Source organism: Aspergillus lentulus (genome assembly GCF_001445615.1).
Source record: "Aspergillus lentulus DNA, contig: Alt16, strain: IFM 54703, whole genome shotgun sequence".
NCBI classification, from domain to species: domain Eukaryota; kingdom Fungi; phylum Ascomycota; class Eurotiomycetes; order Eurotiales; family Aspergillaceae; genus Aspergillus; species Aspergillus lentulus.
Window position 1 is genome coordinate 4,304,865 of NW_028322113.1, and position 23,378 is coordinate 4,328,242.

General features: G+C 49.8%; 5 protein-coding genes across 5 annotated transcripts; 4 read left to right on the forward strand and 1 right to left on the reverse strand.

Moving 5' to 3' along the window:
• Positions 1-5,771: 5,771 nt before the first annotated feature.
• On the forward strand, positions 5,772-9,635 carry ALT_8855 (pumilio/puf RNA-binding domain-containing protein; the record flags this gene model as incomplete). The annotated part of the gene is made up of 5 exons (XM_033558632.2): positions 5,772-6,083; positions 6,438-6,871; positions 7,112-7,358; positions 7,511-8,459; positions 8,521-9,635. 5 exons carry the CDS (start codon positions 5,772-5,774, stop codon positions 9,633-9,635), a joined length of 3,057 nt encoding a protein of 1,018 aa, XP_033414523.2.
• A 911-nt stretch (positions 9,636-10,546) lies between these two features.
• Positions 10,547-12,328, forward strand: ALT_8856 (origin of replication complex subunit 5 family protein; the record flags this gene model as incomplete). The annotated part of the gene is made up of 3 exons (XM_033558633.2): positions 10,547-10,633; positions 10,717-11,094; positions 11,168-12,328. 3 exons carry the CDS (start codon positions 10,547-10,549, stop codon positions 12,326-12,328), a joined length of 1,626 nt encoding a protein of 541 aa, XP_033414524.2.
• Positions 12,329-12,495: 167 nt separating this feature from the next.
• ALT_8857 (uncharacterized protein) lies at positions 12,496-14,499 on the reverse strand (the record flags this gene model as incomplete). The annotated part of the gene is made up of 10 exons (XM_033558634.2): positions 12,496-12,689; positions 12,745-12,910; positions 13,006-13,400; positions 13,468-13,565; positions 13,615-13,652; positions 13,730-13,811; positions 13,871-13,901; positions 13,957-14,218; positions 14,274-14,377; positions 14,469-14,499. 10 exons carry the CDS (start codon positions 14,497-14,499, stop codon positions 12,496-12,498), a joined length of 1,401 nt encoding a protein of 466 aa, XP_033414525.1.
• Positions 14,500-15,776: 1,277 nt separating this feature from the next.
• ALT_8858 (plasma-membrane proton-efflux P-type ATPase) lies at positions 15,777-18,761 on the forward strand (the record flags this gene model as incomplete). The annotated part of the gene is made up of 4 exons (XM_033558635.2): positions 15,777-16,211; positions 16,276-16,506; positions 16,566-18,657; positions 18,712-18,761. 4 exons carry the CDS (start codon positions 15,777-15,779, stop codon positions 18,759-18,761), a joined length of 2,808 nt encoding a protein of 935 aa, XP_033414526.2.
• Positions 18,762-19,385: 624 nt separating this feature from the next.
• Positions 19,386-23,195, forward strand: ALT_8859 (DNA-directed RNA polymerase III core subunit RET1; the record flags this gene model as incomplete). Its single annotated transcript, XM_033558636.2, has 3 exons — positions 19,386-19,451; positions 19,528-20,318; positions 20,387-23,195. The coding sequence occupies 3 exons, from the start codon at positions 19,386-19,388 to the stop codon at positions 23,193-23,195; spliced, it is 3,666 nt and encodes a 1,221-aa protein (XP_033414527.2).
• Positions 23,196-23,378: the final 183 nt, after the last annotated feature.

Here is a 23,378-nt window from a genome sequence, read left to right on the forward strand (position 1 = left end):
TAACAAAAAGGTCTCACTCTAAGCACACAGACCGATGAATTGAAAGAGAACAGAACTAACTGCTTGTCGCATTCTTGCCCACCTGCTTGCTAGGATGAGCTTAATTGCTCCCTTGAGTTTGTCGTCAATAGCGAGGAGTTCCTGGAACGACCAGGGGTCCTCTTAGCAGACAGGAGCTCGCCGTTGACTTTAATAGCGAAGAGTCGTCTGAATAGTTTGTGTCCGTCTTTCAAGTATCGCTCATTCATCATGATTAGAGAAACTAGAGGCTGCTAGAGAATACGCCTGAGAACCTAGTAAATGGTTTATCGTCCAAGTAATGCCCCTTCCCGTTTGGGGTTCTGATGGTAGAAAAAGTCCCAGAGAGGGGTACGATTCTGCGTTGCCTATCGGAGGTCGACAAAATCTGGGAGAGGATGTCAAGCAAGAATATTTACTAATTAGATAACGGCAGGGATTCCATCGCATCAGACTAGACCCGGGCTCAGAAGACTTGACCAGCAGTGTGGAGTGTAAGGCCATGCCCTTTGGATTTACCAACCCTTTCAACGCTTCGTAAACAGCGTCTTCAGAACTATTTCGACGACATCTTGAAAGACGTCATTGACGACTTGTTAATCTATTTCGACGGTGTATCTTAGCTCTCCAGTTTAGATACTCAGTTCGGAACGCTCAGCGGGCAAAAATGGAAAGAATTGGCTGAGGTCAGGTTGAGCGTTCACCAGTCTGCTATGGTCAAGGAAAGCCCCGAATCCAAGATGGGCAAATGCATTCCGATTCTAGATTGGGTATTCAGCTGCCACGAAGACCTCTTAAGATCAAACGAGAGACTCTATCAAGCGACGTAGCTACTGGGAACAGCCGTGCACTACTGTCTGAGCGATCATCCTAAACAGTCAATCTCAGTTTGCATACAGCCGGGTGAATTCCGTTCCAGTGCATTATGGAAGTATGGTCTTTTTCTGGACCGACCTCGCCCAAATACAGCCGGCTGCATTAAGGTCTTGCCGTTGGCCAACTTTTAGCTCTCGTAGCTTTTAACTTGATACTGCCGTTAAGCTGTTGCAGTTTCTAGCTTGCTCAAGATGCCCGTTATACTTTATCAGCCAATGGAACGAGCTTTCAACCCAACTTCAGGATGCACGTCCAAGAATGGGACAAGTTCTGGCCGCATAATATCACCATCTTGACTTGAGCGCTCACCATGTCAGCCCAAGCAGAGTGAGCTGGCACGAGCTTTTGAGCCTAGCTATTCTCGGAGAATACTGGCGGCAGAATGGCGGTCGAATGGCCACTCAGCGAGAGGTGTCGTCTGTGTGTGGTAGGAACCAGCGTAGGCCTTGGGATGCTTTCTGAAATGGCATCTCCTTTTTCACCTGAAGTGGCATGATCGTCTCGTCTGTTCCTGACGTCTCGTAGCCGTAAGAGACGCGTTACGACTTAAGACTCGCTAACGTTTACCCAGGACCCCACGTTCAAGCCAAGCCAGGGCTGCCATCTCCACTCCTGTTGAAGAATGAGTCAACTCTAAAAACTAGCGAAGTTGGGCAACAATCTGGAAGGCGTTTAAAGTGATCTCTCTTGGGCCTTCACTCCTAAGCCTTGGCTCCATCCGTGACGGTGGACCGGAGCAAAAGCCAATTGCAATTGACGACTTGATCAGTGCGTAGCGCTCGACAATGGGTACAACCATACAATGGATAGATATTTAACGTATGCAACGGCCCAGAGTCCCGAAATCGCAAGATCTCATTAGCAAGGAACTAGAAGTCGTGAGCCCTGTCAATCCTTCCCGGATTACCTATGTGGGGTTCGTCAATTGGAAAGCCTGTGGCGCGAGATTCCGCTGACCGCAACTTCAATATTTTTTGCCACCTGGCAATCCACCGGTGTCTGCGAGAGCTCACTGTCCATTATTAGTTCGGATGCACTGTGCGGTGGGCATTGGTAGGATCATGTCTCTAGATGCTATTCTCGTGAGTTGAAGGAAGTTCATGCCGCATCGTGGCGGGCCAATCCATCACGTGCGAGCTCCGAGATGAAGCTTCAAAGACGAGTACATAGGTTTTAAGTGTATCCAACGCTATTAAAGTTGGACTCGAGAACGGGTGGTGCATTTCTCCATGATGCGAGTGCCGTACTGACGGACATAAATCGCACAGACCGGTGGATCAGAGCGCAGTTGCCATTGGACCAGAATCGCGTGGAGATCACTACCTATGACACAGAGAGCCAAAATGGTTGATTAGCAATAATTAGAGTCGGGGCTTAGTTTCTGACCAGTCAACCACTGTTGTATCATCGGCGGGGTACTGAGAGACGCTGTTCACCTCGTGTCTCAAGCTGTCATCAACAATGCAGCAATGAGGTGCAGAGATAATATGTCGATGGACTAGAGATAGCTTGCCCTTCATGTTCACGAGAAAGTTACAATTGCATCGATGACGGTAAATGTGTCAAAGACGACTCCAGAGCCTGGCTGATGTGGAAGTCGGTAGGTACTCAGTAGGTTAGTAATGTAACGTGAAACGCCCCACTGATAAGCGATAACGCTCAAAGCAGTGAGGGGAAGTTCTGTATGGTGGTTCTAAGGTATGTAGATAGACCATGCGCTGCGCATGACTTCCCATTCCGACTTACTTGAGGAATGGGGCGAGAATCCAGACATCCAATAAAAGGATGATTGAGAAAAGATGAAGCAACAAACTCAGGTGTGTGCTGTAGTCTGAAGATAGAGTCTACTGTAGCGCCCGCAGGGCCCAGGCCCATGCTTTGACCCTCCCTATTTCTAGAGCCAGGATTGTAAGATCCAGATGATCTAGTGTCAAGTAGTAAAGTGTCGCAAGATCTGGATCTGGTTGCCAGTTTGACATGATTATCTGTCCTAAAGATCAATAATGCATGTAGTTGACCTGTAAAGGAATAGCAGTGCTCGCCGGCTAGTATACTAAGGTAGCATCGAGGATGGAGATAGATCTTAACACTGAGTCAGAAGGACTTCGCCTCTTTTGTCACCATTTCCAGTTGCCACCATCAGTTTCGATATTCAGGAAAGGAGTATCGTATCTATGGGGTACAGAGTAGGTACGAAACTCCAGTACTCGCTATTTGCCCCCATTAATTACACTAGGTAATTCTCAGAGATTCCGCTTATCAGGTTGAAGAGGGAATTCCGATGCGACAAACAGCTTTTAAGCCCCTCCAATCAAGGGGCTCTTGGGGCTCACCTGCGCATCCATTGGGATCTGCAACAAACGATGATTTGTCTGCAGATAGTCTATCCGTACACCGCCTTTCCTGTGCTGCACCAGTCATATTAATAAGAACCTAAGTCTCTAAGGACTGAGAATGCAGCACTCTCCATAGGTACCTGAATCAGGTAGCTTCTAGTAGTATTCTTATTTCTGCAGCAGCAGACTCGAATCACCCAACATCTGTTGACCGCAGAATCGGTTGATCCATGGTACTAGACCGATAATATCCCCCTGAGTTCACACGAAGTATGGAGGACGTCGTAATTCTGGAATTCGGATCCTGGGTAGCGCTCAGCTATCCGACAGTGAACCCTGGAACCTCCCAATTGCTCCCTCCATTACAAATAAAAATAAACACACCCAAGTGCAGAAAAAGGAAAAAAGCGCCCAAGGAGAAGATAGTATGGGTCTAGTACCTGGGGCAAGTTCGGTAACCCAGCTCCAGTGTCGCGAACCATTCGGAACGCGCGTGGCAAACCACATATACGTTCTGTGTGGTCGTGTTGCGCTTATCTGAATAATACTTCCTAGAATACAATGGATGACTTGCTACTACTTGTACGAGAGGTAGTGTCAATAAAAAGAATAGGAGTCGATTGCCCTGAATACGAGGAAGAACATCGAAGCAATAGTGATCTATTATTGCCAGAACTATATCTTTCAAGGAGCCAGCACTGTCAGGTGTAAAATGGAAACTTATTCTTGGTCTGTCTATTGAAATCGAGACCGTAATGGCAGATTTTTCTATTGTACCTGTACCCTGTACCGTTTTCTTATGTTGCCCTTGATGCCCTTTGATTTGTCAGGTCTTTCTTTTGATGGAATAAATCCAAGGGAGACTACAACCTACACTGGTTAGATGTGATCTGCTGTCACATCTGTGGAAGAATTCAGTGTCTCCACTCAATGCAGACAAAGACGTGCAGGGGCCCACGCTCTCGACAAGCACAATCCAGCTGGGAGGACACCCCTTGCACGAGCCTGTCTACAAAGTACTGATCAAATACTCTCTTCAATCGCAGCTGATCAAAGCTACCAAGCATGTTTGTCTGAGCTGGTGACGGTCGTTTCAAAGTGGCCGATGATGAAGAAAGATAAGGACCAATCTTACAAGCCGCAGCAAGCCCAGTCAGCCCCCTAGGGAGAGCTACCAAGCCTACCATCACACCCCAACAAAGGCGTGCAGTAGCATCAGAATCCGCACAGGGAGTAGCAAAGCAAGGCCCAATCAAGGGCCGTCCAGGAGTTATTCATTTTGGATCCGTCAGAAAGATAATCATTGTCTCAACGAGGCTTGTCATCAACAGAGATGACACCTCATCACCGTGCTTGCTTGGTCTTGGACTTGGAAAGGGCTGAGGATCTCGTTTAATTAATTGCATGGCGAATTGGCGATGGAAAAGTCATCGACTTCGCCTGTCGGCCAAGAGAGGGATGATCACGAACACACCTTGAGGTTCTGCTCCATAGGTATCTATCATCCGATCAATGAAGATCTCCAAAAAAATAAGAAGAAGAGCTAGGATGTTCCAGCTCACAGACCCCAAGGGATATGCAGCTCCAACTAAGTATGCCAGTAGTAGTAGACTTGATGGTGATGACCTGCTGCGTTATCGTTCTCGACAATCGGGGCGAAGAGCTTGAAGATACCTTGGAGATTATTTTGCGTCTACATCAAACCGAATCAACAGGCGCAAACCAGAATAAATCAACGTCAATAATAGTAATAATGGTGAAATTGAAAATCCCCTCAAAGAATCGGGTTTTCAAATCGAATCGGCTCTGTTCTGACTAGATAGGTACCTCAAAACTCCCCGCTCTGGAAGTCCCAGCCGCCCGCTTGTCTCTAATAGTTAGTTCCCCTCCCATTTCCCGCCGATTCTGGCTCACTGGTTCCTCTCTGCCCTTTTCCTCCCACTCCAAATCATCTGTATAACATCTATTTCCCCTTCGTCATTGTGGTTTTGGATATACTCTCTTTTTATATTGTCCACTCGTTTCATCCCCGTCGCCTCCTGCCGCTCGGTCTTCGAGCGAGTACGGATAAAGAAGCCGTAAGAGTGCCAATGCCCGCCTTGTGATTCAAACACCACTGATCGAGATCTCCGCACCCTTTAGGACCACGTTGTCGGGAATCCAAATCACTGCCTGAAAGCGACAAAACGATCGCTTGTCCCCCTGTTCTATCTGACGACTATCGACGGAAGCTCCTTCCGATACTGAGATTTAGGCTCTCGAGGCGTTCATTGTCTGTGAGTCGTGGCCTTTTTCCCCGAAGATTTGCTCCGCCGAAATCACCCCTCAGCCCCTCTGAAACTCCTTACTTTGCACGCTGCTGTCCGAGGAAGCACACCGCCAACCGATATCTCCCTCGCTGGTCTCCTGGCAGTTGTGCCCAAAGCCGTCGTCTGCTTAGATGGCAATCGGTCCCAGTTGTTGATATTGCTTCCTTAAATCTCTCGTGTTACCCAAAAATACTATAATATAACTTGTGCTCTAACCTGTCTCAACCCCTGAATGGAATTAGTCCGCGAATCCTGCCCTATCCTGCCCAAGATGGCCTTCAAGAATGGGCTGAGTGAACGCCTCGATGAGCTGCGCTTCCCGTCCCCGCGGTCTCCTCCCTCCGAGTCCACGTTCCCTGGCTATAACTCGCTCTCTCCGAGCCATACGAATTTCGTTTCGGCCTTCCCGCGGCCGTCAGGCGATGTGCGCGCCAACCTCCAACGACGATTTACCACGGACTCGAGCAAGCTCTCTTCATGGAGCTACTTGAACCAAGTTGGAGGACCTTCTCAAGTCGCCGATCCACTAGATTTGCTCTCATCGGTAAGCTTCCCATATCAATAGGCTATTGTATTTTGCCCAGTTTGGTCAGCGTTGCAACCGGCCTTTCGATATGAATTGAGTTGCCCTGTAGTGCTTGCTTTTTATCACATGCGCTCTGCTATTGTCTGTTCTGCATCCCCCTATTGAACGTGCCCCACGCGCACCCCTCCCGCTACTGTAGTCATTCACTGTTGGTTACTATTTCATTCACCCGACCTCGATTGACCAGACCACATTGAGTCATCGTACCCCGCGCAGGCCTTCCATACCTTGGGGGAATGATGTCATTTTGCAATCCGTGCTTGCTTTGATACCCTGGTCTCTTTTCGTATATTGGTTCTGACTCTGTTCTAGTTCGAAAAGAAACGTCAGCATATAGAGTATATGCGGGAGCAGAGGAGAAGATTCGAAGAAGACATGAAGCTGCTGGACATGCAGCACGAGAAAGAGAAGCAAGAGATGGATCAGCTGGCCAGGGACTTGGCCAAAGCTGGGTTGTCGGGACCAGTCAGCGAGCCCACCACTCCCCCGGAGTACCGTGAAAATGGCTTCGCTGGTGCATTCACTCGCCCATCTCGTTTCTCTACCTCTAGCGTGACATCCTCTCCCGGCTTCTTCAACGTCTTCGCACCTTCTCAAGTTACATCTCCGCCAAGTCAAACAACACACAGCTCTGCTCAGACACCTACCAATCGTTTTTCTGTTCATTCAGTTCCTGGATCTCGTAGAAATTCCGAAAAGGAGGATTTTGGTCAAGAGACCGCTTCTCCATTTCGTCCTGGACCTTCGTAAGTAGCTGATTCCCACTTTTTTCAAACCTCTCGCTTTGCTGCTGCTGGGTTGCTTTGAAAAAGCTTGCTTTGGATAAGCTCTTCTGGAGTTCTCCACAAGATCTAGCAAATGGCCTGCATTCACGTATTGCTGGCTTAGCGTCCTTTCGCTTGAGATCTCTCACAAACGCTCATTGGTCCATGGCGTTCTGCATGATTGTCAAATCTGGGGTAGCTGACCGACTTCTTGTACTCCAGAATCCACCGCTATTCAATGCCCTCCACTGGTCTAGGATCACAGATTCGTCCTAATATTGCTGCGTTCAGCAACACCTCAGGCCTGGACTCCTTCTCTGCTGCGAAGTACTTGTTCCACAACGAGGACGACAGAGCCACTGTGACAGAGGAAGATCGAATCCCTACCCCTGACATCAAGAGTTACCTCAAACTGACAGATCCCGACGACAAGTTTCCTACACTGTCACGCAGGAACGATTCTGGCTTGGTAAGTTTCCAGTGATTTATCGTGGGCACAGGCTTTTGCTACTTCCTCTTTCTCCACACAAAGTTCCTTCTTCTGAACCCCCTCACACCATCTGGTTACCATTTTCCTTTGTCGTTTTGTATCTGGTCGGCTTTGCTGATCATTATCCTTAGCTGTCTGCAAACTCGGACGCGTTGGATCTAGCAAATTCTCGAACTCCTAACCCAGAGACTTGGAACACACACAGCCGCCATCGCTCCTCCCACCAGAGCATGCCGCAGAACGCCCTAAACATGTTCCGTCTTGATCAGCTCGGAAACTCTACCAGCGAGAGCCACGCTCAAGCGTCCAACCCTGCTCGTCACATTGCGAGACACTCCCTGGAAGCAAACCTCTTCCACAACCAGGAGGGAGGCCATGGAAATATGGGTCCAGCTGTCTCAAGTCGTCCAACTTCGCTCCAGACGTCTTTCTCTACGAACGACGTTCCCACTGTCAAGCGCGACGGATTCAACCCTGCAATTACGCCCCCCAAGGCGCATGCTGAGAGTTTCCAACAACACAACACCAATCTGGGCAGGATTCCAACCAATTCCATTGGCACTCAGCAGAAGGACGTCACGCAACATGATGAGCCCAAGCCGCAGAACTCCCTGAATCAGCAGACAACCTTGCAGGCTAGTGCTCCTCCTTTTGGACCCCAGCTTACTACTGCCGCCGCAAATCTCAATACGGTTACCCCGAGTGCGATGACTGCGTTCCCAGCGCCCTTCTACGGCTATGGAATCCAAGCATACATGGGTAACCCCGTCCAGGTTAACGGTCAACTCCAGAACTTCAACCCCGCCGCCCCCTACGGTGCTTATCCTCCTTACGGTAACTATCGACTGGCAGAAGGTCAAGCTAAAGGCGTTGCTGCTCGCAGGAGCGGTGACGGAGACTCTAACCAACTGTCTCGCTTCACCAATTTTCCGCTGGAGCATTATCGGGGCGAGCTGTACACCCTTTGCAAAGATCAGCATGGCTGTAGGTATCTGCAGAGAAAGCTGGAGGAACGTAACCCTGAACACGTTCAACTCATTTTCGACGAAACTCACATGCACGTTGTTGAGCTAATGACTGGTTCGTGAAGCTTATCCTGCTCGCATCCGAAGAAACATTGTCTCCTAACTTGTTCCAACAGATCCCTTCGGCAACTACCTGTGCCAGAAACTGCTCGAGTACTCTAATGACGAGCAGCGAACCGCTCTAATTAATAACGCTGCCCACCAACTGGTGAAGATAGCCTTGAACCAGCATGGCACTAGAGCTTTGCAGAAGATGATTGAATTCATCTCGACCCCCGAACAGATCCAGACGGTCATCCAGGCTCTACGTGATCATGTTGTGGAGCTGGTTCAGGACCTGAATGGCAACCATGTCATCCAGAAGTGCCTGAACCGTCTTTCTGCTGAAGACGCGCAGTTCATCTACGACGCCGTTGGCGGCAATTGTGTGGTTGTCGGCACCCATCGCCACGGATGCTGTGTCCTGCAGCGCTGCATTGACCATGCCTCTGGCGAGCAGAGAGCTCGTTTGATCGCTCAGATTACGGCCAATGCTTTTGCATTGGTCCAGGATCCATTTGGTAACTACGTCGTGCAATACATTTTGGATCTTGCGGAGCCTCATTTCACGGAGCCTCTCTGCCAAGCTTTCCGTGGCAACATCCCAGCTCTGTCGAAGCAAAAATTCAGCTCCAATGTGATCGAGAAGTGCCTTCGTACCGCTGAGTTCCAGATGAGACGCCAGATGATCGATGAAATGCTGGCAGGAGCTGAGCTTGAGAAGATGCTTCGCGACTCCTTCGCCAATTACGTCGTCCAGACTGCTATGGACTTCGCAGACCCGGAAACCAGAGCTCGTATTGTCGACGCTGTTCGCCCAATCCTGCCTTCTATCCGGCAGACTCCTCATGGCCGCCGCATTGCCGGTAAAATTATGGCATCCGAAGGCTCTGGTAGGGGAAGCGCCGCGACAAGCGGACAGGTCACCCCGAACGAAATGAATTCTGCCCAGCTTCCGGGTCCTTTGCAAGGCCCACAGAAGCCGTTCTTGTATCAACATAACTCATTCCCTGCTCCCACTGTTGGATCCCATTTTGGAAGTCAGAATTTCATGCCCGCTTCTGGCTCCGGGTCTGTTTCCAACACCACATCCGGCGGTGCCAGCGAAAACTCTTCCGGCATTTATGCCCCTGCTGCTCAGCAGCCGAACGGCAATCTCGGGGCTCAGAGCCAGCTGTACGCTTACTTCTAATCGCTACGCTGTCTCTCAGGTCGGCAGTTCTTGCTGGGCACACTGTACTCATATTGAGATGATGCTACGATCTTGATGAACTTACGGCCACCTTGACCCAAGGTCAACCTGGGGCACATGGCTTTCGATACCACAGCAAGATTTCTACCTGCATGCAATCCATCTGCATTCTGTGCTATTTCCTGATGATATGATGCAGTTGATGACGATGCATACGCGTGCATTATGCCTTGTACTTTTTGCAACACTATCCTGCATATTGGCCTCTGCTACTGCAATCTTGCGTCACATGCATACAACATCTTTTACGACCCCCACATGTGCTTTTAGCTCTTTCTATTCCAAATCTGTCTTTTTTTTTGGCATTTTTCTTCGTTTTACTTGTGATATGGATGATCTCATTGAGATTTTGGCAGTGCTGCTGGTTAAGGAGCCTGGCTCCTCCAACCACGCGGGCAGGACAGTCATTGGATTTGACATGAAGCTGGTCCATGAGCTGGCTTCGTTTCTCAGCAAGGAGATACGGCCCTGGCAGCATTCTCTATCTGATTTGCCGGTCCAGGATTTTTTGTTGTCTTATCTCTGATTACCGTCTTTTTCTTCCATGCTTGTCACAATAGCACATTCGGTAGAATAGATGTACCCATATTTTTAAGTAACATATTCTTTCCAATCACAATATCCCATGTACAAACTTTGTAGACACCATCTTCGAGTTGTGTCTCTACATACAAGCGGTACGGATGCACGTGACTTGGCATGTGAAAGGCTTCCGGGCGCGTCTTCCCAATCATTTAATTCAGTGAGCTGGAGAGGTACACAACCACATTATTTACGTACGGGATACATCTCATTGCTTAGCTTCAGAGTTTTGGAGCGTAGGCAACTCTCACTTATCCTCCATTACCCCTATGCTCCGCGCGGAAAATCTCCGGTCAATCAGCCAGCGATGGCCGTGTCGTGAGGTCCAGACCAGGCAGCTCGCCTGTCTTCTTGGAGTACGTTTGTTCGATCTTGTTGACCTTGCTATCCGCGCCAAAGAATGGATACATATTGTATTAGGACTAACTCTGCCTTTTAGCCTGGGATATGTAGTCCTTCTACTGTTGTCGTCCACGGTATCTCTGCAACATGCAAGTCAACACTCGTCCGCGCCGTCCTCTCCGCGCTTGCGGTGCCTCACGCCATTGTTCGGAGCACGGAGTGTATCACGGGTCGCCATCTACTGACGAAGATTCTTTGGGCGATGCTGGAGGCATTGGGCCTTAAGGATGAGTGGGAGAAGTTCGGAAACGGCCGGTGCGAGCATGTTAGTACGCTCGCGGTGCTGCTTGCCGAGTGTCTCGCTTCGAAGGCCGGGAAGAAGACAGAGAAGTTTGTGCTTGTGCTGGACGAGATCGATAGGCAGCGGGAGGCGCCGCAGACGCTTCTTGCTGCGCTGGCTAGGCTTGGGGAGGTGGTAAGTCGGTGTTTGTGAGAGAATCGGGAGGTGTGGACGATGGTTGTTGACTCGTTTTTCTGGCGTTGAGCAGATCCCCTCACTGTGTGTCGTTCTGGTCCTCAGCTCGACACCGCGTCCTCTTTTCTTGCAGTCTGCCGCTGTCCCGCATATCAGCTTCCCTCCATACACGCGCAAAGAAGCCATTACCATCATCCTGAACTCTGAATCACCACCCGTCTACGGCCTCCCGCAGGAAACCGCCGCGAAGCTATACCCACATTTCGTATCGGCCGTCTACGATTCGCTGGTCGGGCCAACGGCCAGCTCGATACCTACCTTCCGGTCGATATGTGAGAAACTCTGGCCGCAATTCGTCTCGCCAATCGTCGCCGGCGAGACAGCCCCGGGAGGCAACCAATGGGACTTCTCCCGGCTGCTTGTCAAGAACCGCGCATTGTTCCGCCAGCAAGGCGAAGCAGCGCTGGTGCACCACATCGTCACCGAGGACTCCTCCCCTACAACCAACGGCGCCGGCTCCAGCCTCCTCAAACCTTCGCTGATCGCAGCGTCTGCCCCCTCCCCACTCCCTTCCCTCCCCTACTTCCCTACTCTAATCCTCACCTCCGCCTACCTCGCCTCGCACACCCCACAACGCCTCGACACGATCTTCTTCTCCAAATTCTCCTCCTCCTCGCTATCGGCACGCAACAAGCGCGCCCATCACAGGCGACGCCTGAAACTCCTCTCCCAGGCACAGGCCGAAGACGCCCGAGCAGCCCGCCAAGATGCCTCCACACCAGGCAAGAAGGGCAAAAGGCAGAAGACGCGCATCACAAAGTCCACGCTCGAGTCTGCCTTCGCGACCACCTCCGCCACTACCTCCGGCGGCGCCCCCGGTATCACCGGCCCGTCTACGATCCTCACTGCGCGTCCGTTTCCCCTGGAGCGATTAATAGCTATCTACCACGCTATCGATCCGAATCCTCCTGCAAATCCTATCCGCATGACGGCTGTAGCTGATGCGATATACGCAGAGCTGGCTACGCTTCGGCGTCTGCGGCTGGTCGTGCCTGCGGCGGGTCGGGATAGCTCTAGTCGCATGGGGGCGAGTGCTGGGGGTTCGGGCAGCGGTAATACGACCTCTGACGCTGGTGAGAAATGGTGTGTTAACGTCTCCGGCGATTGGATTGGGGAGATGGCCAAAGGGATCGGAGTGGAAGTTGGGGAATGGCTAGCAGGAGGTTTGGATTGAAGCCTGTTAATCGACTATACTGGTCCATTCATTAGAGTCCCAATTGCTGGCTTATATCCACACCAGTGATACATCGTAACTCATGATAATGCGATGACTCATAACTAAACGGCCTAGTCCTAGGCTCATAATATCCGTTATGGAATGCGAATATCCGGAGAAACTACCTACCAAACCCACTCGTCAACAGTAGCACTGGAGCAGACCAGTAGAGTGGGGGTCTGAGGCCCATGAAATGATCCATCGCCCGATTCAAACCGTAGCGAGGAAATAGGATTTGCGTATTGGTATTTCGTTAGAGGGGAAGAGACTTGTTCTCCAGTACGAAGGGAGAACAATTGAACCTTGCGCTCGTCGGAAGCTATTGACGCAGGATTAGTAGGCTTGCCTGAGTTCAAAAAGGTCAGTGACCTCACCGCTGGCCAGAAGCCCAAGTTCAGGACTGATATCAAAATCCGGGATGACTTCCGGTGAGAAGTCGGAAAATGAGAGATATGGCCTAGTCGAAGTGTGACGGGGATGATTGGGTCTTGGATTGCGCTGTAGACCGTTAGGTGCGTACCGGATGTCGTACATTTGAAGCTATAGGTAACATTATTAGCTAGTTTTCTCTTAAAAAGGGAGGAAGTAGAATCATCATAATGCAAAGACACACGAAGACATGACGACGTGCGTACCGAGTTTATCCCTGCCACGACGATTCGATAAGGATCAAGGTTCCTGATCTTAGTGACCGCATGAGGGTGTTGTAGACGTGTTGCAGTTCCCCCGCTGCGAAGATCGTGAAGGAAGACGGTTGAGTCTTTCAGACCAGCAGCAATGACAGTCGAAGACAGCCATTCAACGCTAGTAACAAGTGCGTGAGAGGAATCTGTACGCCGATGGAGAATTGGCTTTCCGTTGGAGACATCACCGGCGAACGGCTTCTTGGATAGAGTCCAATAACTTCCCAATCCTTCTAGAGTATACAGGCCCTCGGAAGTGCCAATCGCGAAGAGTGCTTTGTCTCCCTCTGGACAGGGTGACGAGCACCACAAGGATGACTCAGTACGAATGCGAATTGGATGGGCGACTAGTTTGGGATGAACGTCAACCAACGTTCGCTCCCCAAACACTCCCAGCAGGGTACATGTACGTACAGAAAGCAGGCCAACGATAATCGCCGCCTTCACCGAGGTCAGGCAGCATACGTGGAGCGAGGAACGAGTCGCCATTTGGACCACTATCCATCGTGGCTCTAATCTTGTTAGCTGATTGATCCCTTGGTGGATTCTATAGGGACTCACAGCAAGTATCCGGTATGGCTCAAGGAGATAGAAGAGAGCTGAGATTGTACGATGGCGTATAAGCATGTGTTTTGCATCACTAAATCGTTTTGGGAAGAGCGATATAAACACATACTCTGTACGGCTCTCGGAAGAGCACTCGCTCCATCGTCCGATTATATGTCCATATCTCTTGGTCGGTGTCTGGAAAGCATACTCTGATGGAAGTGTCAATTAAGGGGAAAGCGTCAAACAGTACATGACGGCATCAACTTACGAGACCGAAGATTCACCACCACGGTGGCCACCTTTGGAAGCAATCAGTGCCGGGAATGAAAATACGAGGCCGGGGTTTGAACTCACTGGCAATAAGGATGCCAGAACGGTTGTTGCGTAGCACATGCTTAATGGTATAATCACTCGGCCACGGTTCAAACCGATGCAGCTGTTTTCGACTGATTTGGCTAGCATATGTGAGACCTTGTTGCTCTTGTCGCACGGGCTTTGATATCTGTTGCGCTCCAATCTCTCGTTCAATTCCGAGAAGGGGACTTCTCACGAACGGAGACCTTCTGATTTTCTCCTTTGCCAGTCTCCGAGTGAGGTGGACTTTCCTCTGGCGTTTCTATCATGTAATTAGTTCCATGGTCCATTTGGAAGCTTAAGATCAAATCTACAACCTCATGCTCGACCCGTTTCCTCTTGATTGCATCCTTTGAGTACTGTGCTCCTGGGGCGGCTTTATGACTAGCCTGAATCTTGAAATACTTCTTCTTGTCGGGATCTGTTTGGTATCAATGAGAGTCCAAGTCATGAGTCCCAGCTCGCAGACATAACCTTTGACTGTAGACCATCACGAGAGAACATTCACGTACCATAGTAGAACCCTGGAATCTCCCGATTCATTGTGCCGAGCCAAGGATAAGCAACGGCCAGAACTATGACCTAAGAATTAGGACTCTGGTTTATGCAGAGAAATTTCTTTGAATATACCCGAATTATGAAGATTATCAAGTGAAGGTGAGCTGAGCTCGCCGAAGCCACAGGGATTGCGTTCTCATGGAGTGCAAATTTGCAGGTGTGAATTTTTTGCGTTGTTAGTTCTGTTGTAGCTTGACTCTCAGAGAATCATGTACTTCTCTCCGAAATTCTCTTTAATCAAGTTTATTTGCCGGCCGTGAAACTTCTCTGATATAGATTCATTGGAGGCAGCTGTGTGCTCTGGGGCCGCAATGACGTCCACTTCAGAAATCCGGTTATGTAAGCAGAAGCTATTTGAGGAGCATCTCCAATTGGATGGAGGTGTCAGTACTATTTCCTCACGCGATTCATCAAGGAAAGCTTTTCATCAAAGCGTACTTCCCTATCTATGATCGGTCGCTGGCGATGACCGCAAGGGTTCTCCTTTCATGGGGTTCTTGCGGCGACATGAGTCTTTTCACTGCGCTCGACAGCAGCACCAGAGATTGCATCGAGGATCTGTCGATATAAATTGCGATGGCTTCAATAAGCCAGAAGGGAACACGGGAGAATCTCCTGTTTGTACTTCAAATGCAGTCTTTCATCGATATTGCATTGCTGGTGCTCTTTTAGATGGGTTTCTATCTTGCTTGAACCACAGGTGCTTGCAAAATTGACTTACCATAATTGAAACAGACCACCGAGTATTTAGCTTCCAGACTGAAGATGAACCTATATCTCACTCAGATGTCAATGGAGGCACCGCGTATATGTGGAGTTCAAAGTAATGATGGAAGATTCAAGCAGTAGGATGTAAATGAAAACTGTACACAGAAACCGGATGGTTAGACGGTGTCTTCAAGAGGTAATACAACACCTGACACTCGGTCAATCCATGTTCCCCAGCGTTTCCTGCTTCACCTTTTCCTTTAAACCCTCGCTTTCCATCTCTTTTGACTGACCATTGTGAAGAAGGAGATGATGAGGCCATTCCTTTATTGCTCAAGGTTGCTTCCTTCCCTGAATGGGTTGTCTGCGCCTTCCGCCATCAACCTCTCGCTCTGTGATAACTCGTTTGGTTGACTCCGTCAACATCTGCTTCTACTGCCTTTCACAGATGGTTCTTTATAGTCTATTGTGGATGTTCTACGAGTCATCTTGTATACTTCTATACGTTATACATCTCAATCTGTCTACCTTTTTCTACTGTATTATCTTTCACAATGGTTGGACAGTTCGGCAGGGACCCTCTTGGGGCCCTTCTGAACCAGGAAAACGCAGTACCTGTTCGGAGGCTCAGTGGTGTGAACACCAAGAGCCCTCTTGTGGCCAGCATGCCGGATGAGAAGAAGCCGATCCCTACAGACGAGGACGATGATGAAGATGCCCAAGAGGAGAACATGGACGCTCTCATTGACGATCTCCAGACAGTGGATGGTGACGTTGACGTGGATGATGATACAGCCATTGACACAGGTGCCATTACTCGTCGTATTTCCGATGACATGCTACAGACAGACCCAGAAAAAGGTCTCAGCGAAATCGAGGCTCAGCATCGACGGAGAAAGTACGGCCCCAATCGGATGAAGGAAGAAAAGGAAAACCTTCTGCTCAAATTTTTGTCCTTCTTCGTTGGACCTGTTCAATTTGTAATGGAGGTATGAAAACATCATGCTACTTATTTTCATCTCTTCACAATGACGACTGATTCTGTGAGCACAGGGTGCTGCAGTCTTGGCCGCCGGGCTTCGAGATTGGGTGGATTTCGGTGTCATATGTGCGCTTCTTTTGCTCAACGCATCTGTGGGCTTTATTCAGGAATTTCAGGCAGGGTCCATTGTCGATGAGCTCAAGAAAACACTCGCTCTCAAAGCAATTGTCTGCCGCGAAGGAGAGTTCAATGAAATTGACGCCTCGGAGATCGTGCCTGGAGATATAGTCAGGATCGAGGAGGTAATGTACTACCAAAGCTCCGAGTTCAGATGAAGGATGAGCTCTGCTGACTCGAGAAGGGCACAATTGTACCAGCCGACGGCCGGATAGTGTCGTCCAACCTTATTCAGGTGGACCAATCTTCGATCACTGGTGAATCTCTGGCAGTTGACAAACACAAAGGAGATTTCTGTTACGCATCGTCTGCCGTCAAGCGTGGTCGAGCAATAATTGTCGTTACCGCCACTGGTGATTATACTTTCGTCGGACAGGCTGCCGCATTGGTTAATGCTGCATCCTCTGGATCAGGTCACTTCACCGAAGTCCTCAATGGTATCGGCGCTGTTCTTCTCGTCCTGGTCATCATAACCTTGCTTGTTGTGTGGGTTTCGTCCTTCTACCGCTCAAATGGCATCATTACGATACTCGAGTTCACCTTGGCCATTACGATTATCGGTGTACCTGTCGGTCTCCCTGCCGTTGTCACAACTACCATGGCGGTAGGTGCTGCGTACTTAGCCAAGAAACAGGCCATTGTGCAAAGATTATCGGCGATTGAGTCTTTGGCTGGTGTCGAGATCCTCTGCTCTGACAAGACCGGCACACTGACAAAAAATAAGCTATCATTGTCGGAGCCGTACACTGTTGCGGGGGTTGAACCGGACGATCTCATGTTGACTGCTTGCTTGGCCGCCTCGAGGAAGAAGAAGGGCATGGATGCCATTGACAAAGCATTTTTCAAAGCACTTCGACATTATCCGCGTGCAAAAGCTGCGCTTACGCAATACAAGGTGCTGGAATTCCATCCATTTGACCCTGTCTCAAAGAAAGTCACGGCCGTAGTGCAGTCGCCCCAAGGTCGTCGAATGACGTGTGTCAAAGGCGCGCCTCTGTTCGTTCTCAAGACCGTCGAGGAGGACCATCCTATTCCAGAAGAGATTGATACTGCATACAAGAACAAAGTCGCTGAATTTGCAACTCGCGGTTTCCGTTCCCTTGGAGTTGCTCGCAGACGCGATCAGGGCAGTTGGGAGATCCTCGGTATCATGCCATGTTCCGACCCGCCAAGGCACGACACTGCGAAAACCATCAGTGAGGCGAAGAGCCTGGGGCTCTCGATTAAAATGCTAACCGGTGACGCGGTGGGAATTGCTCGAGAGACGTCGCGTCAACTTGGGCTCGGCACCAATGTGTATAATGCGGAGCGACTCGGTCTCGGAGGTGGAGGAACAATGCCTGGATCAGAGGTGTATGACTTTGTCGAAGCTGCCGACGGCTTTGCGGAGGTCTTCCCGCAGCACAAATACAATGTTGTGGAGATTCTACAGCAACGTGGATACCTTGTGGCAATGACGGGTGACGGCGTCAACGATGCCCCTTCGCTCAAGAAAGCTGACACTGGTATTGCCGTTGAAGGATCCTCTGATGCGGCGCGCTCTGCTGCTGATATTGTCTTCCTTGCTCCCGGCCTGTCTGCCATAATTGATGCATTGAAGACTTCACGTCAGATATTTCACCGCATGTATGCATATGTGGTGTATCGGATAGCCTTGTCGTTGCACCTCGAGATCTTTCTGGGCTTGTGGATTGCAATCTTGAATGAAAGTCTCAACCTACAGCTCGTTGTTTTCATCGCCATCTTTGCTGATATTGCCACACTTGCCATTGCCTACGATAACGCTCCGTACTCCAAGACCCCTGTGAAGTGGAACCTCCCCAAGCTATGGGGCATGTCTATTCTTCTTGGTCTTGTACTTGCCGCAGGAACGTGGGTTGCGCTTACCACTATCATGAACAGTAACGAAGGTGGCATCATCCAGAATTTCGGAGAACGCGACGAGGTTCTATTCCTTGAGATATCACTGACTGAGAATTGGCTCATTTTCATCACCCGCGCGAACGGGCCGTTCTGGTCGTCAGTTCCTTCTTGGCAATTGACAGGCGCCATTCTAGTTGTCGATCTCGTGGCTACATTTTTCTGCATATTCGGTTGGTTTGTCGGTGGCCAAACCTCGATTGTTGCTGTTGTCCGTATTTGGGTCTTCTCGTTTGGTGTTTTCTGCATCATGGGTGGTCTTTATTACCTGCTGCAGGGCTCGACGGGCTTTGACAATCTCATGAATGGTAAAAGCTTTAGCAGAAGCGTGAAACAGAGATCTCTCGAGGACTTCGGTAAGCTTACCTCCAGCCAATCTATTGATCGTGCATAGGACTAACTCCAACCAGTGGTCTCGCTTCAAAGGGTCTCAACACAGCATGAGAAGAACAACCCTTGAAGCTGTCTAGGCTCGATTTCTCTCCCTGCATACAGATTAATGCCCTTTTGCAGCACCACTATAGCATTTCTGGAAGACATTGTTATGCAGCGGTCTCACAATTATACTTCCCACTTGAGGCCATTTGATGGAGCCTGCCTTTCCTTAGTGTTCAAGGTCTCACATTGTTTCAAGTTGTCCAATGGTTACTCTAGTAATAGACAAAATTGCATGTCCGCTATAAATTCAAGGTATTCTCCATTGCAGGTCTCCGTTGTGATCCAGAAAGGTAAAAGTCGACTCACTGTATTTCCCAATGTTGCATCATAGTCGTTTCGTAGGAGATGGGCCAAAATGGAACTATAAGAGAGCCACTGCGGCAGCCGAATATCCAGCCATATCTGGTTAGCACCAAGTTTGTAAGCTTTGCCTTAGGCTAGCCTTTTGTGGATAGCTATTATGCTTACATAATCCATCCCTCTGCTCTACATGGAATTTCTAATGCGGATTTCGGATCTTCCCCTCGACGATAAGAAATTGCCCAGCGAATATTTCTGAAACACCATGATATTTCCTCAATAGTCTGTTTTTTAACTCGTCATTTATCACGACCATATCGCAGCATCTTGTATTTCTACAGCGTCAATGCCTCCTCGTAGGAGGCCACAGCCCGCTGCGGCCAGTCAGGCGCGATCTGCGCAGCCTTCTGAGGTATGGCAAAAGTTTCTCCGCGCAATCGTCTCAGTAGCCACATTCATGCTAACGATTTATTATTGGATGCAAACAGTCTGCAGCTCCTTCCAGAAAAGGGTCTACTGACGCTTCTAGCAAGAGAAGACGTTCTATTCAGTCGAAACCACCTACAAACCCAGCGCCGGCCGCGGAGAACGTTGAGCAGGATGATCGCGCGGATGAGCCTTCAGGACCGACCTACCGTTATAGAGATCCCTTTGACGCCCTTCTCGAACCGTTCTACTATAACAAATCACTTACGGACCCAATCAATACTGCTAAGGACAAATGGAACCTGTTGCCCGCTTTCCTGAAAGTGAAGGGATTGGTGAAGCAGCACATTGACTCATACAACTACTTTATCGAAGTGCAACTGAAGAAGATCGTCGAGTCCAGCTCTACTATCCGTAGCGATATCGATCATACCTTTTATATCAAGTTTACAGATATCTACGTCGGCTCGCCGTGTCGTGCGGACGAGCCCCAGGATGTCACCCCCGATGCTACCCCATCGGACGTTTCGCCGCACGAGTGCCGCCTCCGTGATACAACCTATGCGGCCCCTATTCTGGTCAATTTTGAATACATCCGTGGGCGTCAGAGGGTTACTCGGAAAGGCGTGTCGATTGGGAGAATGCCAATCATGCTTCGAAGCTCGAAGTGTGTGTTGGCGAACAAGACTCCCTCGGAGATGACGGTGTTGAATGAGTGTCCTCTGGACCCTGGTGGATACTTCATTGTCAACGGTACAGAGAAGGTTATTCTCGTTCAGGAGCAGTTGAGCAAGAACAGAATCATCGTCGAAACCGACCCGAAGAAGGAAATTGTTCAGGCATCCGTCACTAGGTGAGTTGTTCTTTGTGTTCTCGGCGCATAACATTTTTGGGTTCCGCCTATCTGACTTGCCGCTGCAGTTCGTCCAACGAGCGTAAGTCCAAGAGTTATATTATCCTTAAGAAGGACAAGCTCTATGTGAAGCACAACGTCCTCAGCGAAGACATCCCCATCGTCATCCTTTTGAGAGCCATGGGCATACACACGGAGCAGGAGATGTTGCTCCTGGTTGCTGGAGTCGACAGCCTCTACCAGGATGACTTTGCCATCAACTTTGAAGAAAGCATCAAATTGGGAATCTACACTCAGCAACAAGCGTTGGACTGGATCGGTGCACGCATTAAGATCAACCGGAAACAGTCGTCTTATCGTCGAACTCACATTCAAGAAGCCGTCGAGGCTATCGCCTCTGTCATAATTTCACACATTGAAGTCAAGAATATGAACTTCCGGCCGAAGGCGGTTTACGTCGCTCACATGGCGCGTCGAGTCCTGATGGCCAAGAATGACCCCTCTCTGGTTGATGATCGTGACTACCTCGGAAACAAACGTCTGGAATTGGCTGGGCAGCTTCTTGCTCTCCTTTTTGAAGATTTGTTCAAGAAATTCTGCTTCGACATCAAGATGAACATTGATAAAGTGCTAAATAAGCGCAACCGTGCTGAACAATTCGATGCTTGGACTGTCATGAGTATGCACAGCAACCATATCACCCAGGGCATGAACCGTGCCATCTCGACGGGTAACTGGAGTTTGAAACGTTTTCGCATGGAGCGTGCTGGTGTTACCCACGTTCTTAGTCGGCTTAGCTACATCGCCGCATTGGGTATGATGACCCGTATCAGCAGTCAGTTCGAAAAGACAAGAAAAGTCAGTGGCCCCAGAGCTCTGCAGCCGTCTCAATTTGGTATGCTTTGTCCGGCAGATACCCCTGAAGGTGAAGCCTGTGGTTTGGTAAAGAACCTGGCGCTCATGACCCATATCACGACGAATGATGAGGAAGGTCCAATCAAGAACCTGGTTTTTATGCTCGGAGCTGAAGACATTATGGCCCTGGGTGGTAAACAGCTATACACACCCGGCAGTTATACAATTTCCATCAACGGAACGCCGATAGCACTCACTCGTCGCCCTAAATATTTCCTCAACGCTTTCCGCAGATTACGGCGCATGGGTCGTATCTCGGAGTTTGTCAGCATTTACATCAACCATCACCAGTGTGCAGTGCATATCGCCACTGACGATGGGCGGATTTGCAGACCTCTCATCGTTGTCGAGAATGGCAAGTCCCTCGTCACAGCCCGCCACTTGGAGAGACTGCGTGATGGCACGATGCAATTCGATGATTTCTTGGCTCAGGGGTTAGTCGAATACCTCGATGTCAACGAGGAGAACGACTCCTTGATCGCTCTTTATGAGAAGGACATCACAGATACAACGACGCATCTGGAGATCGAACCGTTTACGGTGCTTGGAGCCGTCGCTGGCTTGATCCCGTACCCGCATCACAACCAATCGCCGCGTAACACATATCAGTGTGCGATGGGTAAACAAGCTATTGGAGCCATCGCATCAAATCAGTTCCTTCGTATCGATTCTATTCTCTACCTCATGGTGTACCCACAGAAACCCATGGTCAAATCACGCACAATTGAACTGGTCAAGTATGATCAACTTCCCGCCGGTCAGAATGCTATGGTGGCGGTCATGAGTTATTCCGGTTACGATATTGAAGATGCCCTGGTTTTGAACAAGGGTTCTGTCGATCGTGGTTTCGGTCGTTGCCAAGTGTTCCGGAAGTACGTGACCAATCTGAAGAGTTATTCGAACGGTACAAAGGACAGACTCAATCCCCCAACATACGAGAATGGTGCACCCATCAGAAAGCATGCACTACTTGAAGCAGATGGTCTGGCTGCTGTCGGTGAACAGGTAAATGCTGGCGAGGTCTATATCAACAAGAGCACACCCGAGCAATCCAACCTATCGGGAATCGGCTCCGATGCTGGCCGTCCAGTTCAGTATACACCGACGCCCATGACTTACAAGCTTCACGACCCTGCATACATTGACAAGGTCATGTATTCCGTACAGGAGAACGAGAACCAACTCGTCAAGGTTCTTGTTCGCCAAACCCGTCGACCGGAAGTAGGTGACAAATTCTCCTCTCGTCACGGTCAGAAAGGTGTCGTTGGTATCATAGCCGACCAGGCAGATATGCCGTTCACAGATGCCGGTATCAACCCCGACATTATCATGAACCCGCACGGTTTCCCCTCCCGTATGACCGTCGGGAAAATGCTGGAACTTGTTGCTGGAAAAGCTGGTGTGCTTGCCGGTCACCACGGTTACGGAACCTGCTTCGGCGGCACACCTGTGGAGGAGGCCTCGCGGATTCTGATCGACCACGGCTTCAGTTACGGTGGCAAAGACTATCTCACGTCCGGTATCACCGGCGAAGCCCTTCCATTCTACGTCTTCACCGGCCCCATCTACTATCAGAAGCTCAAGCACATGGTGCAAGACAAGATGCACTCGCGTGCGCGCGGACCTCGCGCAATTCTGACCCGTCAGCCCACAGAAGGTCGTTCTCGAGACGGTGGTCTGCGCCTGGGAGAGATGGAGCGTGATTGTCTTATCGCCTACGGAACTAGCCAACTGCTTCTCGAGCGTCTCATGATCTCCTCCGATCGCCACGAGATTGACGTCTGCGAGCAGTGCGGCTTCATGGGCTATCTGAACTGGTGTCAGCGGTGCAAGTCCTCTCGGAGCGTCGTGAAAATGACAATCCCCTACGCAGCCAAGCTTCTCATTCAGGAATTGATGAGTATGAACGTGACTGCTCGCCTGAAGCTCGATGATGAGTTCCCCGAGTGGAAGGGAACTTAGTAATGACCTCCCATAGAAAGTATCCGGTTTGTACAAAAGGAAAAGTTTCATGTGTTTGATGTTTGATGTCCGAGCAAAAGTGCGTTGTTGGTCGTTTGGCGCTCGAGGTCATTTGATTATGTACTCATCTACCGCGTACATGTAGTTTGCATGCATAGCGCACGGCGATTTGGTTTTCATTAG